Source organism: Lactuca virosa, chromosome 2 (genome assembly GCF_052849685.1).
Source record: "Lactuca virosa cultivar CGN04683 chromosome 2, Lactuca_virosa_CGN04683_v6, whole genome shotgun sequence".
Taxonomy (NCBI): Eukaryota; Viridiplantae; Streptophyta; class Magnoliopsida; order Asterales; family Asteraceae; genus Lactuca; species Lactuca virosa.
Window position 1 is genome coordinate 203,212,146 of NC_136427.1, and position 14,063 is coordinate 203,226,208.

General features: G+C 38.3%; 1 protein-coding gene and 1 non-coding gene across 2 annotated transcripts; one reads left to right on the forward strand and one right to left on the reverse strand.

Moving 5' to 3' along the window:
* Positions 1-7,821: 7,821 nt before the first annotated feature.
* Positions 7,822-8,418, reverse strand: LOC145158152 (uncharacterized). Its single transcript, XM_079077083.1, has one exon. The coding sequence runs from the start codon at positions 8,416-8,418 to the stop codon at positions 7,822-7,824; it is 597 nt and encodes a 198-aa protein (XP_078933209.1).
* A 1,144-nt stretch (positions 8,419-9,562) lies between these two features.
* LOC145162038 (small nucleolar RNA R71) lies at positions 9,563-9,669 on the forward strand. Its single transcript, XR_013738893.1, has one exon. It is a non-coding gene; the product is annotated as a small nucleolar RNA R71 (small nucleolar RNA).
* The last annotated feature ends 4,394 nt before the right edge of the window (positions 9,670-14,063 follow it).

Here is a 14,063-nt window from a genome sequence, read left to right on the forward strand (position 1 = left end):
GGTCCTTCAATTAACCTCTTGCTGATGGTTCGGCACACAAGCTCACACGTTAATTTTCCTATTCTCTATTAACCCTAGTTTCACGTTCGCTATTCCTAGGCATATAACAATGTTTTCACATAAATCATAGGAGATTAGCAATTAAGAGATGGCCATGCAACTTAATTACAGGTTAATTAACAGAAAATAGTCATAATTAACACATAAGGGTCTTTAACAAGCTTAGCAAAACAAATCACCAAATAAGAATAATCCAAATCATAAAATCAACACATAATCACAAACTTTATCTTTCCTAAACAGAAGAAAATAGTCTTAGCTCCTGATTACAGAAAAATCAAAGTCACAAACGAAATCTACTAATAAAAACATGGTTTAGACAAGAGATTGGGTAAGAGTAAACTTGATTTTTGCCTTAATCCTCTTTAAGATTGAATGTAGACTTGATTCCTTGACTTCCTACGCTCCAGCAGTCCTTCAATCGAAAAGTATCCTCCAAGGGTTTCTTTGAAAAACCGGGTATCGATCTGAAAGCCCCATTTTATAGATTAGAAGCGACTCGTCGAGTCCAGGGACTGACTCGTCGAGTCTCTCATTAAATCCCCGTGTACGGCAAGGCAAGGACTCTTTTGCTTCGAGAATGTTCGTGGGAACTCGTCGAGTCAAGGGTCAACTCGCCGAGTCCTTGTTTTTTTGGCTCTTTTCTTCTTTCTTTGATTCCCAAGCTCCTGATAGCTCATCCTGCTTTCTTTTGCTTCCTTTTGCTTCCGAGCACTTCTTATGAACTGAAAATATAATTTAAACGTAATTAAGCATCTTTTGTTCCATAATTGCAATAAATTAGCCAAAAAGTATTAATATTCTATACAAAATATATGACTAATTATGCACATATCAAATTACCCCGCACTTGACTTTTGCTTGCCCCCAAGCAAAACTGAATTTTAATCACATAAAAAATCCTAATCAAACCCAGCCATTATGCCAAGACCTCAATGCATGCATTTGTGTCTAAATTTTTCCTAAGGAACCACCCTATACTCTAAATACTCACAATCCTCATAAACACTCGCCCACTTCTTTTGAACAACGCTCATTTTATGCATCCCTCCGAATCAATCCTCAGAAAAAAAAATTTAACCTCAAGGTATTTTTGTAAAGCTACCCAAGCATACATAGTCTAGAGAATTACAACTTTTAGATACCATAATGGAGCTCTTGAATTCTTCACTTTCTTTGATATTTGATCTTCAATTTGCACTTTGAATTCATCACCTTTTTGTGTGATTTTCGGTATCTTCAACGTTTGAATTTCTTCATAATTTTTGATCTTTGATCTTTGATCTTTAAACTTTAAACTTGATAGCTCCAAAAATTCTTCAACTTTTTGGTAATTTCTCTCTTTTTTTTCATGTATATCTCACTTTTTTTTTTCACTCAAAACCTAGATGCTTATGCAGGGGTGCTTAACTTCAACCCTTATTGGTTAAGATACAAATCTTCCTAGATAGATTTCAAGTACACGATGCTAAACATATTGCATCCCTCAAACTAAGCGAGGTTGTGTTTTTGTCCCATGATTTCACTAGAATAGGGGAGGCCACAAATGCATTATAACATATATTGGCTCAACTAAACATTTGGGTCTTTATAGAATCATAATATATAATACTAGCATGAATCCTAATTGCTTTTACCATAATTTTCTGAATTAATCCTAGCAATTTTAATGCAAATTTTTTTTAAAATAAGCCTAAATTAAGATCCTAAGTTATCTAATGTAACCAAACCCCTACCCCACACTTAATTCATGCAATGTCCCCATTGCATGTTATGCATGATAAAGAAAAACACAAAAGTAAAGAGGGAATTGGAACAAACTCCCCTGGGATAGTAGTGGCGAGGTTGATATTTCTTCTTTTGAGCTCCATCTTCAGCTGACTTTGGCATGGGAACAGCTCATCCATGCCTTGGGCGTCATATCTCGTGTGGTTCATAGCTCTAAAAAAATTGCAGGAAAGACTCTCGGAAATCTTCAGGAATTGATCTTTATAAGTACAACCAATCGCCGTGTGAAATAATCATCAAATCATAAGCTTGAGAGGTGAAATACGTATCAACTCGTCGAGTGTCGTATGTGACTCGCCGAGTTGTAACGCGAAAAGGCAGAATTCGTGAAATTACACTGGGACTCGTCGAGTCAGTAAGTGCACTCGGCGAGTCCATCGCTGGGTGGAAATTTTTATATTCTGCTCCAAAGTTGATTCTGATGTGTTTGGAAACTGATCACTTGAGACTCTCCCATTTTTTCCTTCAGTATTTAGACAATTTCCAACTCTTTTCTTGACCGGACTCTAAACTCGGACTCCATTTTCTCTCTCGCCTATACTTGATACTTCTATCACTCTCGAGACCCTTTGTGTGCAAACCCTTTTTCCAAGTTCTGAACAAACCATGTAATAAAAGAAAAACACACCGAAAGCAAATCCTAAGCTACTTGTTCAAACAAAAACAAACAAAAACAAAAAAATAAAAATTGTTTTCAACACAACCAAATAAAAATAAAAAAATTCATTGAATCTTCTTCTTCCTCCTCATCATCATCTACATCATCATCCCGCGCTCCGCTTCCGCTTGCTCCACTTCTTCTCGCGTCTATCCGCTCCTCCCATGTGTGAATATACGAATAGTTCCCTCCATCAATGTGCGGAAGTTGGAAGTGATTAAACAATTGAATGTGTGATTGGTTACTAAAATTGATCCCTCTAGCCAAATCATCTTGTAACCGACGCATCTCAACATTGTACCGATCCATTGGTACTTCATCATCAACCGGGATTACCGGTGGTTCATCATGGTCTTCTCTTTGGCATATTCTCACTCGCCTACCCGGCTCCTCGGGTGCTATCACCGGATCATCATGAGGAATAACATAGTGGCCCCCTCCATAATCTTCAATAATTCTTGCTCTTCTAAAAAGAATGGGATTAAAAGGAGGGATCGGAACCTCTGTCAACATATCCCACGCCCCTGCGTTCATCAATCCATACGACCTTGCTAGGCAGGTCACAAACATCCCGCCATTGATTTTGGAAGTCTTCCTGTCCTTGACTGCTCCTTCAGCTAAATAGGATGACATGCAATATGGGAGACTGCAAAAAATATTTGGAGTAATAATACTCCACAAATAAAACACATCAAGGTTAGGAACCTTGTCATCATCTTTCCGCATATTGATCGTGCTTGCGATGAGGCGATGAATTAGCCGGTGGGTGGGTGATCTAATGCTCCCCTCTTTAGCAGACTTGGGGTTGTAAACCTTGTTAGCAGTAGTGCTCCACCAAATAGGACCCTTGACACTCTCCGAAAAAACTTGGTGACAATGTTCAAGAAAAGTACGAAATGCACCAGTGTTGACCAATTGTTGGTCATAAATTCCCAACCTCCAAGCCAGCTCCACCATACTACAATGGTGGTATTCCCCACTGAGACAAAATGCAATATTCCCCGGACTATAATAATCGTTTCCTCCACGAAAAGTAATGGTGGAGAAAAATTCCCAGCACAATTCCTGGTACACTGGTTCTTGAATTCTGAATAACCGGTTCCATCCATCACAGGTTATTGACACCCCATTATGCGTGAATGTCTTAACCAAATAAGAGGCTAATTCTTCCTCATAACGCACTCGTCCACTCCCAATCAATTGCATTCGGGACATTGATTTCCTTCTTTTTCAGCTCTTCCAACCTCTTCCTCCACTTCCTCATAGTCGATTCGGAATTGATCCGTGGAAAGTTTAACTAAGGATGGGATTCTTGGTTCCCACGAGAGCTTTGACCCCTTCTGAAAGACATGCTCCTGCAAAATAACACAAACAACACAAACAAACCACGAAATACAGAAAATATCAAAACATAAATTCTGACAAACACGACTCGACTCGTCGATTCAGTGACAGACACGGCGTGTCCGATGAACAAATCGGATTCTGTTGTGGTTCGATCTATATTGAGTCATGTAAACTCTAAATTTATCTTAGGGGTTTGTCCATGAAGGTATCCTAAACACTAATTCATAACCATTTCGATCAAAAACTAACAAAACATGTCAAATTTAAGAACCCTAGAAATCATGTATTTTCAAAAACGGGTTTTTTCAGAAATTAAGACCATATAACATCTAAAGGTTGAACCTTTAACAGAATTAGGAGTGAAAATTGTTACCTTGTGTGAAGATTTTGGAGAGATCAAGAGAAGAATGAAGATGAAAGCTTGAGAGAGTTTGGCACGACGTGTAGAGGCGGCTGTTGTGTGGAATGAGAATGATCTTTCAATTAGGGTTAAAACCCTAATTTTACCGAATTGTAAAATTATTTTTTTTAGTAAATAATAGCGACATGTCGAGTAAGGGTACCGACTCGACGTGTCATGTCGCGGGTCCATTTTCCTAGATACATAAGGACTTGTCGAGTAGGTGGCCTAACTCGGCGAGTCTGTTAAGTTGTTTGAAATTTTTTCTAAAAACTTCACTTTTCTTAAAAACATATCTTAAAATATTAACACCACACCCCACACTCAGGCCTTGCTTGTCCTCAAGCAATCATATGTAGACAATTAGGAAGAATTGGATAGAAAAATCCTAAGAAAATCGAAAAATAAAAACGAAAAATAAAATGAGAAAAGGAAAAGAAAGCAAACTCTCGTAACGGGTTGCCTCCCGCCAAACGCTTCTTTTTGAGGAGTCTTTAGTTGGACTCTTTTCCGTGCTACGTTGCTGTGGTTTCTTCTAAGTCCAAATCTTCTTCAATTCTCTCGTCTTGTGGCATTCTTTCTTCGTATCTCTTAACCTGATTCCCATTGACTTTAAAGCTCGATCCGTCTTTGCTCCATAACTCAATCACACCATAAGGATAGACATGCTTAACTGAGAAAGGCCCGGTCCAACGAGTGCGTAATTTTCCCGGAGAAAGTTGAAGTCTTGAATTGTATAATAGCATTTTTTGTCCTTCCTCAAACTCTTTATTTCCTTTCAACCTTGCATCATGCCATCTTTTGATCTTATCCTTATAAATTAATGAGTTAGAATAAGACTCATTCCTCAATTCTTCCAATGCATTCATTTGCAAAAGTCGATTTGCACGCAACTCATGTGGCTCAAAATTGCATGTTTTCAAAGCCCAATAGGCTTTGTGTTCAAGTTCCACGGGTAGATGACAATTTTTACCATACACTAGTTTATAAGGCGTGGTTCCAAGGGGTGTTTTGAATGCGGTTCTAAATGCCCAAAGTGCATCATCCAACTTGTCTGCCCAATCTTTTCTATTATTCCCCACCGATTTTTCCAATATTCGTTTTAGTGCCCTATTTGTAATTTCGGTTTGCCCATTTGATTGTGGATGGTAAGGTGTTGAAAATCTATGGCGTACCCCATATTTTTGCAACACCTTTGCTAGTTGATCATTAGCAAAGTGGGTTCCCCGATCACTAATTAACGCTTTAGGCACTCCAAATCTTGAAAATAATTTCTTTAAGAATTTCACCACCACTCTTGCATCATTGGTTAGTAATGCTTGTGCTTCCGCCCACTTTGACCCATAATCCACCGCCACTAGGATATATTTGTTGCCTTTGGATGAAGGAAATGGTCCCATGAAATCTACACCCCATACATTAAAGCTTTCACAAACTTGAATATTCAATTGGGGCATTTCATTCCTTGTCGATATATTGCCCTTTCTTTGGCAAGCATCACACTCCTTTATGTAAGAAGCCACGTCTTTGAAAATAGTAGGCCAATAAAATCCCGCATCAAACACTTTTTTAGCAGTGTATTGTACTCCATGATGTCCTCCTGCTGGTCCACTGTGGCAATGCTCTAATATGTCGCGACTTTCCTTGCCAAAAACACATCTTCTTATGATTCCATCCGCACAGCTTCTAAAAAGATAAGGCTCATCCCAAAAATAATATTTAATTTCGGAAAAGAATTTTTTCTTTTGTTGATGGGTAAGGCCTTTTGGAAGGTAATTGCCAGCCAAATAATTTGCAATGTCTGCATACCATACAATCATCATCAAATATTCTTCCGGGAAGCTATCTCCAATATCCATGTTGTCTTCATCTTCCCTTTCTGGATTTTCTAATCTAGAAAGATGATCAGCCGCAACATTCTCCATTCCCTTTTTATCCTTGATCTCGATGTCAAATTCTTGTAATAAAAGTACCCATCGAATCAATCTAGGCTTCGCATCCTGCTTGGCAAACAAGTACTTGATAGCAGAGTGGTCAGTGAAAACAATGGTTTTAGATAAAATAAGATAATGGCGGAATTTGTCAAAAGCATACACCACGGCTAGTAATTCCTTTTCGGCTGTGGTGTAATTTTCTTGGGTCGGATTCAAAGTCTTGCTTGCATAATAAATGGGTCGAAAGTGCTTATCAACCCTTTGGCCATGTACGGCTCCTAATGCAAAGTCGCTTGCGTCACACATTATTTCAAAAGGCAATTTCCAATTCGGGGCAATAATGATCGGGGCATTAGTCAATTTTTCTTTCAAAATTTCAAAAGCCTCTAGACACTCTTTAGTAAAATTAAATGGTGCATCTTTTAAAAGTAATTAAGTTAGAGGTCTAGTTATTTTAGAAAAATCTTTTATAAAACGGCGGTAAAACCCGCGTGACCTAAAAAACTCCTAATGCCCTTTACATTAGTTGGTGGAGATAATTTAGCAATTGTATCAGTTTTTGCCCGATCCACCTCAATTCCCGCTTTGGATACCTTGTGACCCAAGACTATACCCTCTTTAACCATAAAGTGACATTTTTCCCAATTGAGAACTAAATCGGTTTTTTCGCACCTAGCAAGCATCATGTCAAGGTTAGCAAGACAATCATGAAAGGAAGATCCGAAAACAGAAAAATCGTCCATAAATACTTCCATAAACTTTTCCACCATGTCGTGGAATATTGTCGTCATGCATCTTTGAAAGGTCGCAGGTGCATTGCATAACCCAAAAGGCATGCGGCAATAGGCAAAAGTCCCACTTGGGCAAGTGAAAGTAGTCTTTTCTTGATCAATTGGGTCTATGCGTATATGAAAGTAACCCGAAAATCCGTCTAAAAAACAGTAATAGCTATGGCCGGATAATCTTTCAAGCATTTGATCTATAAAAGGTAAGGGAAAATGGTCTTTACGAATGTCATCGTTTAGCTTTCGATAATCGATGCACACTTGATCAACCGTCATCCCGCCTTTCTTGGGCACCACTTGAACGGGACTAACCCATGGACTGTCGGAAATAGAATAAATGATCCCCGTGTCTAAAAGCTTGACTACTTCCTTCTTGACCACTTCTTGCATGTTCGGGTTCAATCGCCTTTGATGTTGCACTACCGGCTTTGCTCCTTCTTCCAGGTTGATCTTGTGAGAGCAATAAGAGGGGCTTATTCCTTTGATATCGGTGATATTCCATGCAATGTCATTCTTTATTTTCTTTAAGACATGGACTAACTCTTCTTTTTCAGATCTGGAGAGGTCAGAAGCTATAATTACTGGTTTTTGATCACCATCTTCAAGAAATGCATACTCCAAATGATCAGGTAAAGTTTTAAGATCTGTTTTTGTGTTTTGCACACTGGACACGGCGAGTCGAGACAGGTGACACGTCGAGTCCAGGTTAAAGTCCTCATTTGATCACGATTTCCCGTATGGACTCGTCGAGTCTGGGGTGTCGACTCGGCGAGTCGAGCGTTTTGCACTTATGATTAAATTATTGTAGTCGGCCTCTTCTAGCAGTCTCTCTATCTCTTTCAGGTACCTTTAAGCGTCAAAATCTTCTTCAAAAGTAATGGTGGAGTTGCTCGACTTGTATTCTTTCCAATCTTCTATTAGTTCGTCCAACATATCTACGGAGAATGTCGTATCATCACTAAACATTGCATGCTTCATTGCTTGATCAACCCCAAATGTAACTGATTCGTCCCCCACCTTAAGGGTGAGTTTGGAATCTCGCATATCTACTATAGCACTCGCGGTGTTGAGGAAAGGTCTTCCAAGTATGATCGGGACTTGAGGATCCGCTTCCATGTCTAGTACTATAAAGTCCGCTGGAAACACGAACTTATCAACTTTTACCAATAGGTCCGCGCATATTCCCCTTGGAAATGTCACCGTTTTATTAGCTAAGTGTATTGCCATTCGAATTGGCCTTGGCTCCGGAAGGTTTAATTTATTAAAGAACGAATATGGCATGAGATTTACACTTGCCCCCGAATCCGCTAATGCGTGTATAGTTGCCAAATTTCCGAATTGACAAGGCAATGTCAAACTACCCGGGTCACCTCTCTTCTTAGGCACTTTGTTCAACATGGCGGCTGAACAATTTTCATTTAGAACTACCTCCTTTACTTCTTCCATCTTCTTTCTATTTGTGAGGAGTTCCTTTAAGAATTTGGCTTACTTGGGCATTTGTGCAACCGCCTCGATGAAGGGCATATTAATTTGAAGGGCTTTGATGTGTTCCAGGAACTTTTGATAATCAACATCATGCTTCTCTTGTCTAGCTCGGCCTGGAAAAGGTAATGGAGGTTGATAAGGTTTAACAGGAGGCTCCTTTTTCAATTCAGGTGGTGGACTCGTCGAGTCCGTGTCTTCGACTCGACGAGTCGTGTCGGGTTTCAGTGATTTCTGCTTTTCTGCCTCTTCTTGCACCAGTTTTGGATCTTCTTTCTGAATGGGGGTCAGAGGAGTAATAATCTTCCCACTCCTAGTCGTCACGATATTTATATGTGCACCTCTCGGATTATTTTTGGTATTACTAGGAAGTCCACCCGGTTGTCTCTCGTTTATTTGTAGTGCAAGTTGGCCTAGTTGTTTTTCAATGTTCAGAATAGATGCTTGCTGATTCCTAAGCATGGCTTGTTGATCTATCATCATGGTTTGATGCTCTCTTAACATATTTCGTTGTTCTTTAATTGCAGCATCGGTATCATTGTGTCTCTTTTCGGATGCAGCTGCAAATCTCGTGAGCATGTCTTCAAAATCTGATTTCTTTTCTTGCACCGGTTCCTCCTTTTGATAAAATCCCCTATCTTTTTGTTTGTACTTTTCATCCTTTGCCTTTTTGTACTCATCATACGGGAGCCATTCCTTCTTGGGTTTTCGCCAATTGTCATCGTACCTATCACCACTTGAGTAGCACACTTGTACTTTCCGGTTCCCGTTCTCGTCAAGGTCGCAGTCTTTAGTAAGGTGAGGCCCTCTACAGTTTTCACAGCCCACTCTAATGGGATGGATGGATTGGTCCATATTAGTCATTCTTCGATCCATGCTTTCCAATTTTGCCATCATTGCTATCATATCATCAGTAATAGAATTCACCACCCCCCGACTTGGTTCATTCCTTGGGTTATGATATTCTCTAGAGTGTTTAGAGAATTCTTCAATTAGTTGCTTTATCACCGGGGGTGCTTTCTTCGTGAGCGGTCTTTGTGAGTCAAGAAGTTGTCTTGTGGTCACATTCACTCCATCATAGAAAATGGAGACTTCTTGTTGGCTATTAAGATCATGATGTGGGCAATTCCTTAGTAAACCTTTGTATCTCTCCCACGCCTCGTATAAGGACTCTCCAGGTTGTTGCTCAAAGTTTGCTATGGCTTTCTTCAACTTGGCTATCTTTGAAGGAGGGCAAAATTGATCAATGAATTCTTCCTTCATCTTGGCCCAAGTGGTAATGGATCTTGGACGGAGTGATTTGAGCCAGTCTTTCGCAGCTCCCTTAAACGTGACTGGTAGCATACGAAGCAGAACGGTGTCGCGAGCCACATTGGGGACGTTGAAGTAGTCGACTATGTCACTGACCTCATCTAAGTGCTTGTATGCGTCCTCATGATCTTTCCCATATAATGGAATCTCCTTAAGTTGTGCTAGTATGTGGCCTTTGAGTTCAAAGGTGGCAGTTGCGGGAATCGCGGGTTGTACAAGCCCCGGGCCGGTGTCGTCACGCATCCTTTTCTTCCATTCTCCCATGGGAACTTCATCGATGTTAGCCATGGTGTTAGCTAGTTCGCCCTCTATGTCGCTTCCTCCTTTGGATTCACTTTCTTCTTTTTCGGATTCGTACACGATATCGTCCTTGTTCGGGTCTTCATCCGCCTCTGAAAAGTTGCTGGATTCACCCGCTTTCTTGTCCTTTTTCTTACTAAAAACAGATTTTAGATTCTTTAATGGCGAATTCTTTGATGTTGTGGTTTCTCCTACGGTTTTGCCTTTGTTTTTCTTCAAGGTTGCTTCCGGGTCTTCAAGTGGTGGAATCAAAGGTGTGACTCCTCCTCTGGTCATATACGAACTGCAAACAAAATAGAAAACACGCGTAAAAAGAACAAAAATTGAATTAAAAATGAAAATGGAAATCAGCTATGGACTCGCCGAGTAGCTTCGAATGCACTCGGCGAGTTCAAGGCTAAAACAGAAAAAATTCAATCAAAAATCCTAAAACATAAAAATTTCAAATTTTTCCTAATAACTAATTTACTAAAGCAGTAACTTTGTGCAAGAAGGATCTCACACAAAGGATCGATAACACTAGTAATCAAATTAAATTTTAGAACCGTTCCCCGACAACGGCGCCAAAAACTTGATGTGTGTAAAGTCAACTAGTTTTAATCCTACTTTTCTAATGTAAATTTGACACACAATAGGCAGTGTACCTGTCAATTGGTGGTATAGTTTTTTAGTAAGTAGGGTATCGAACTCAGGGAACGGTAAATTTTAAACTAACTACTAATACTATCTAAAAACAAATAATAAAAGAAGGGGTTTTCTCTAGTTTTGCAAGACTAGAAAACTTAAATATCTAACTAAAACTTAAACAAAACAAATAACAACTAAAGAGTAAAAATCAACTAAATTCAATGGTAAAGGAGACTTCTATTTAGGTTTGACTCATTTGATCCTATGTTTGATTTTATGAAAAGTGCAATGGATTAAGTCTTCTTTGGCTACCGATTAAGGGGATTAGGTTCACGTTCGCTATTACTAGTCCTTAGAAAACAAATTAATCTAAGCAGTGGCCAGTTGTCTAAATTAATGAATTTCCTAGTTTATTTATTCAGGTTAAGTAAGACTTGTAGTGGATAACTAAATTGGTCCTTCAATTAACCTCTTGCTGATGGTTCGTCACACAAGCTCACACGTTAATTTTCCTATTCTCTATTAACCCTAGTTTCAGGTTCGCTATTCCTAGGCATATAACAATGTTTTCACATAAATCATAGGAGATTAGCAATTAAGAGATGGTCATGCAACTTAATTACAGGTTAATTAACAGAAAATAGTCATAATTAACACATAAGGGTCTTTAACAAGCTTAGCAAAACAAATCACCAAATAAGAATAATCCAAATCATAAAATCAACACATAATCACAAACTTTATCTTTCCTAAACAGAAGAAAATAGTCTTAGCTCATGATTACAGAAAAATCAAAGTCACAAACGAAATCTACTAATAAAAACATGGTTTAGACAAGAGATTGGGTAAGAGTAAACTTGATTTTTGCCTTAATCCTCTTTAAGATTGAATGTAGACTTGATTCCTTGACTTCCTACGCTCCAGCAGTCCTTCAATCGAAAAGTATCCTCCAAGGGTTTCTTTGAAAAACCGGGTATCGATCTGAAAGCCCCTTTTTATAGATTAGAAGCGACTCGTCGAGTCCAGGGACTGACTCGTCGAGTCTCTCATTAAATCCCCGTGTACGGCAAGGCAAGGACTCTTCTGCTTCGAGAATGTTTGTGGGAACTTGTCGAGTCAAGGGTCAACTCGCCGAGTCCTTCTTGTTTTTTGGCTCTTTTCTTCTTTCTTTGATTCCCAAGCTCCTGATAGCTCCTCCTGCTTTCTTTTGCTTCCTTTTGCTTCCGAGCACTTCTTATGAACTGGAAATATAATTTAAACGTAATTAAGCATCTTTTGTTCCATAATTGCAATAAATTAGCCAAAAAGTATTAATATTCCATACAAAATATATGACTAATTATGAACATATCAATAAACTATAAGCTAACTTATCCAAACACCCTTTTAAAATGACTTTTTTTTACCTTTTTTTGATGTTTTTCCTCTTTTTCCCTTTATTAATAATTTTTAAAATATAAATGGCCCCACTACATTCCCTTATATCTTTCCCCACCTTGTGTCCTTTCACTACCCCACTCCCTTGTAGTCTAGCCGGAAAACTCGTATTCATCATATCTTCTTTGCAACTCGTCGAATTAATCTCCAAAGCACCATTCTTGAGGAGGAAAATTTTAAAAACCCAAATATCATAAAAGGAGGAATCCAAGCTCTAACAGGTAGGGGCGAGCATTTGGACCGGACCGGACCGACTCTTTGACAGGACTGGTTTCGAATAATATTGTGGACCGTGGACCGGATCGGATGAGACTTATGGGGCCCAGGTCCATGTTCGGGTCCAGGTCCGGGTATTTCGGTTCTTGGACCCGTTTGGACCGGTACAACTTTACATGCATACGGTACAACTTGTTAAAACGTATTTTTGGGTTTGATACAACTCGTTAAAACAAATATGTTGTTGGGTTTGATATGTTACAACTCGTTAAAATAAATACTTTTTTGGGTTTGATACGGTACAACTCGTAAAAATGAATACGTTTTCGTTTCTTGTGCCATTTGGACCGGTCAAACTTTGATTGTTTATACTTTATACCATTTGTTTGAAAGATTGTAACTCATTGAATATAACACCAAAAACAACAAAATTATAGTCTAAAATCATATACAAACTCTAATTACATGTTGAAAAAACCGCATGTCAATCCGACATAAAAGAATGAGGTATGTTTGTTTAAAGAATTTCACAGACTACAAAAGTTTAAATTTCTTACTAAAAAGCTGAAATATTTCAGCTTTAATATCTCATATTTGAAGGATTGTAACTCATTGAATATAACACCAAAAACAACAAAACAATAGATTAAAATCATCTACAAACTCTAAATTACACGTTGGAATAAACCGTATGTCAATCCGACTTAAAACGAATGAGATATTATTGTTTAAAGAATTTCACAAAATACAAAAGTTGAAATTTCTTGCTGAAAATATGAAATATTTCAGCTTTGACATCTCATCTTTGAAGGATTGTAACTCATTGAATATAACATCAAAACAACAAAATTATAGTCTAAAATCATCTACAAACTCTAAATCACACGTTGGAAAACCCCGCATGTCAATCCGACTTAAAACGAATGAGATGTGCTTGTTTAAAGAATTTCACAAAATACAAAAGTTTAATTTCTTGTTGAAAAACTGAAATATTTCAACTTTGATATCTCATCGTTGAAGGATTGTAACTCATTAAATATAACACCAAAAACATAATTATAGTCTAAAATCATCTACAAACTCTAAGTTATACGTTGAAAAAAACCGCATGCCAATCTGAATTAAAACGAATGAGATATGCTTGTTTAAATAATTTCACAAAATATAAAAGTTTGAATTTGTTGCCGAAAAGCTGAAATATTTCATCTTTGATATCTCATTTTGAAGGATTGTAACTCATCGAATATAACACCAAAAACAAGAAAATTATAGTCTAAAATTATCTACAGACTCTAAATTACATGTTGGAAAAAATCACATGCCAATCCGACTTAAAACGAATGAGATATGTTTGTTTAAATAATTTCACAGAATACAAATTTTTTTAAAATAAACCGGTCCAAAACCGGTTTTTACCCGGAACCGGCCGGTCCGGACCGGTAAAAAAACCAGACCGATTTTGCTCAAATCCTAGAACCGAGAACTGGCCAGAGGTCCAAAAAAAGGTCCGGTTTGGTCCGGTCCGATCTACAGGTCCAAATGCTCACCCCTACTAATAGGAATTAAACCTAAACCATCATAAACAATTAAAGCCCTAAATCCCTTGGCATAAAACCATATATGTGGAAATAGGAAGTAACCCTCCTTAATGCTCTCTGGTTGTTGCTGATCGGGCACTTGGAAATGTGAGTTGGCACTTCACGAAGTGATCGATCACT

What these genes read in the sequence shown, in the direction of transcription:
- LOC145158152 (XM_079077083.1), bottom strand. Translation starts at nt 8,418, where the DNA reads ATGGAAGAAGTAAAGGAGGTAGTTCTAAATGAAAATTGTTCAGCCGCC.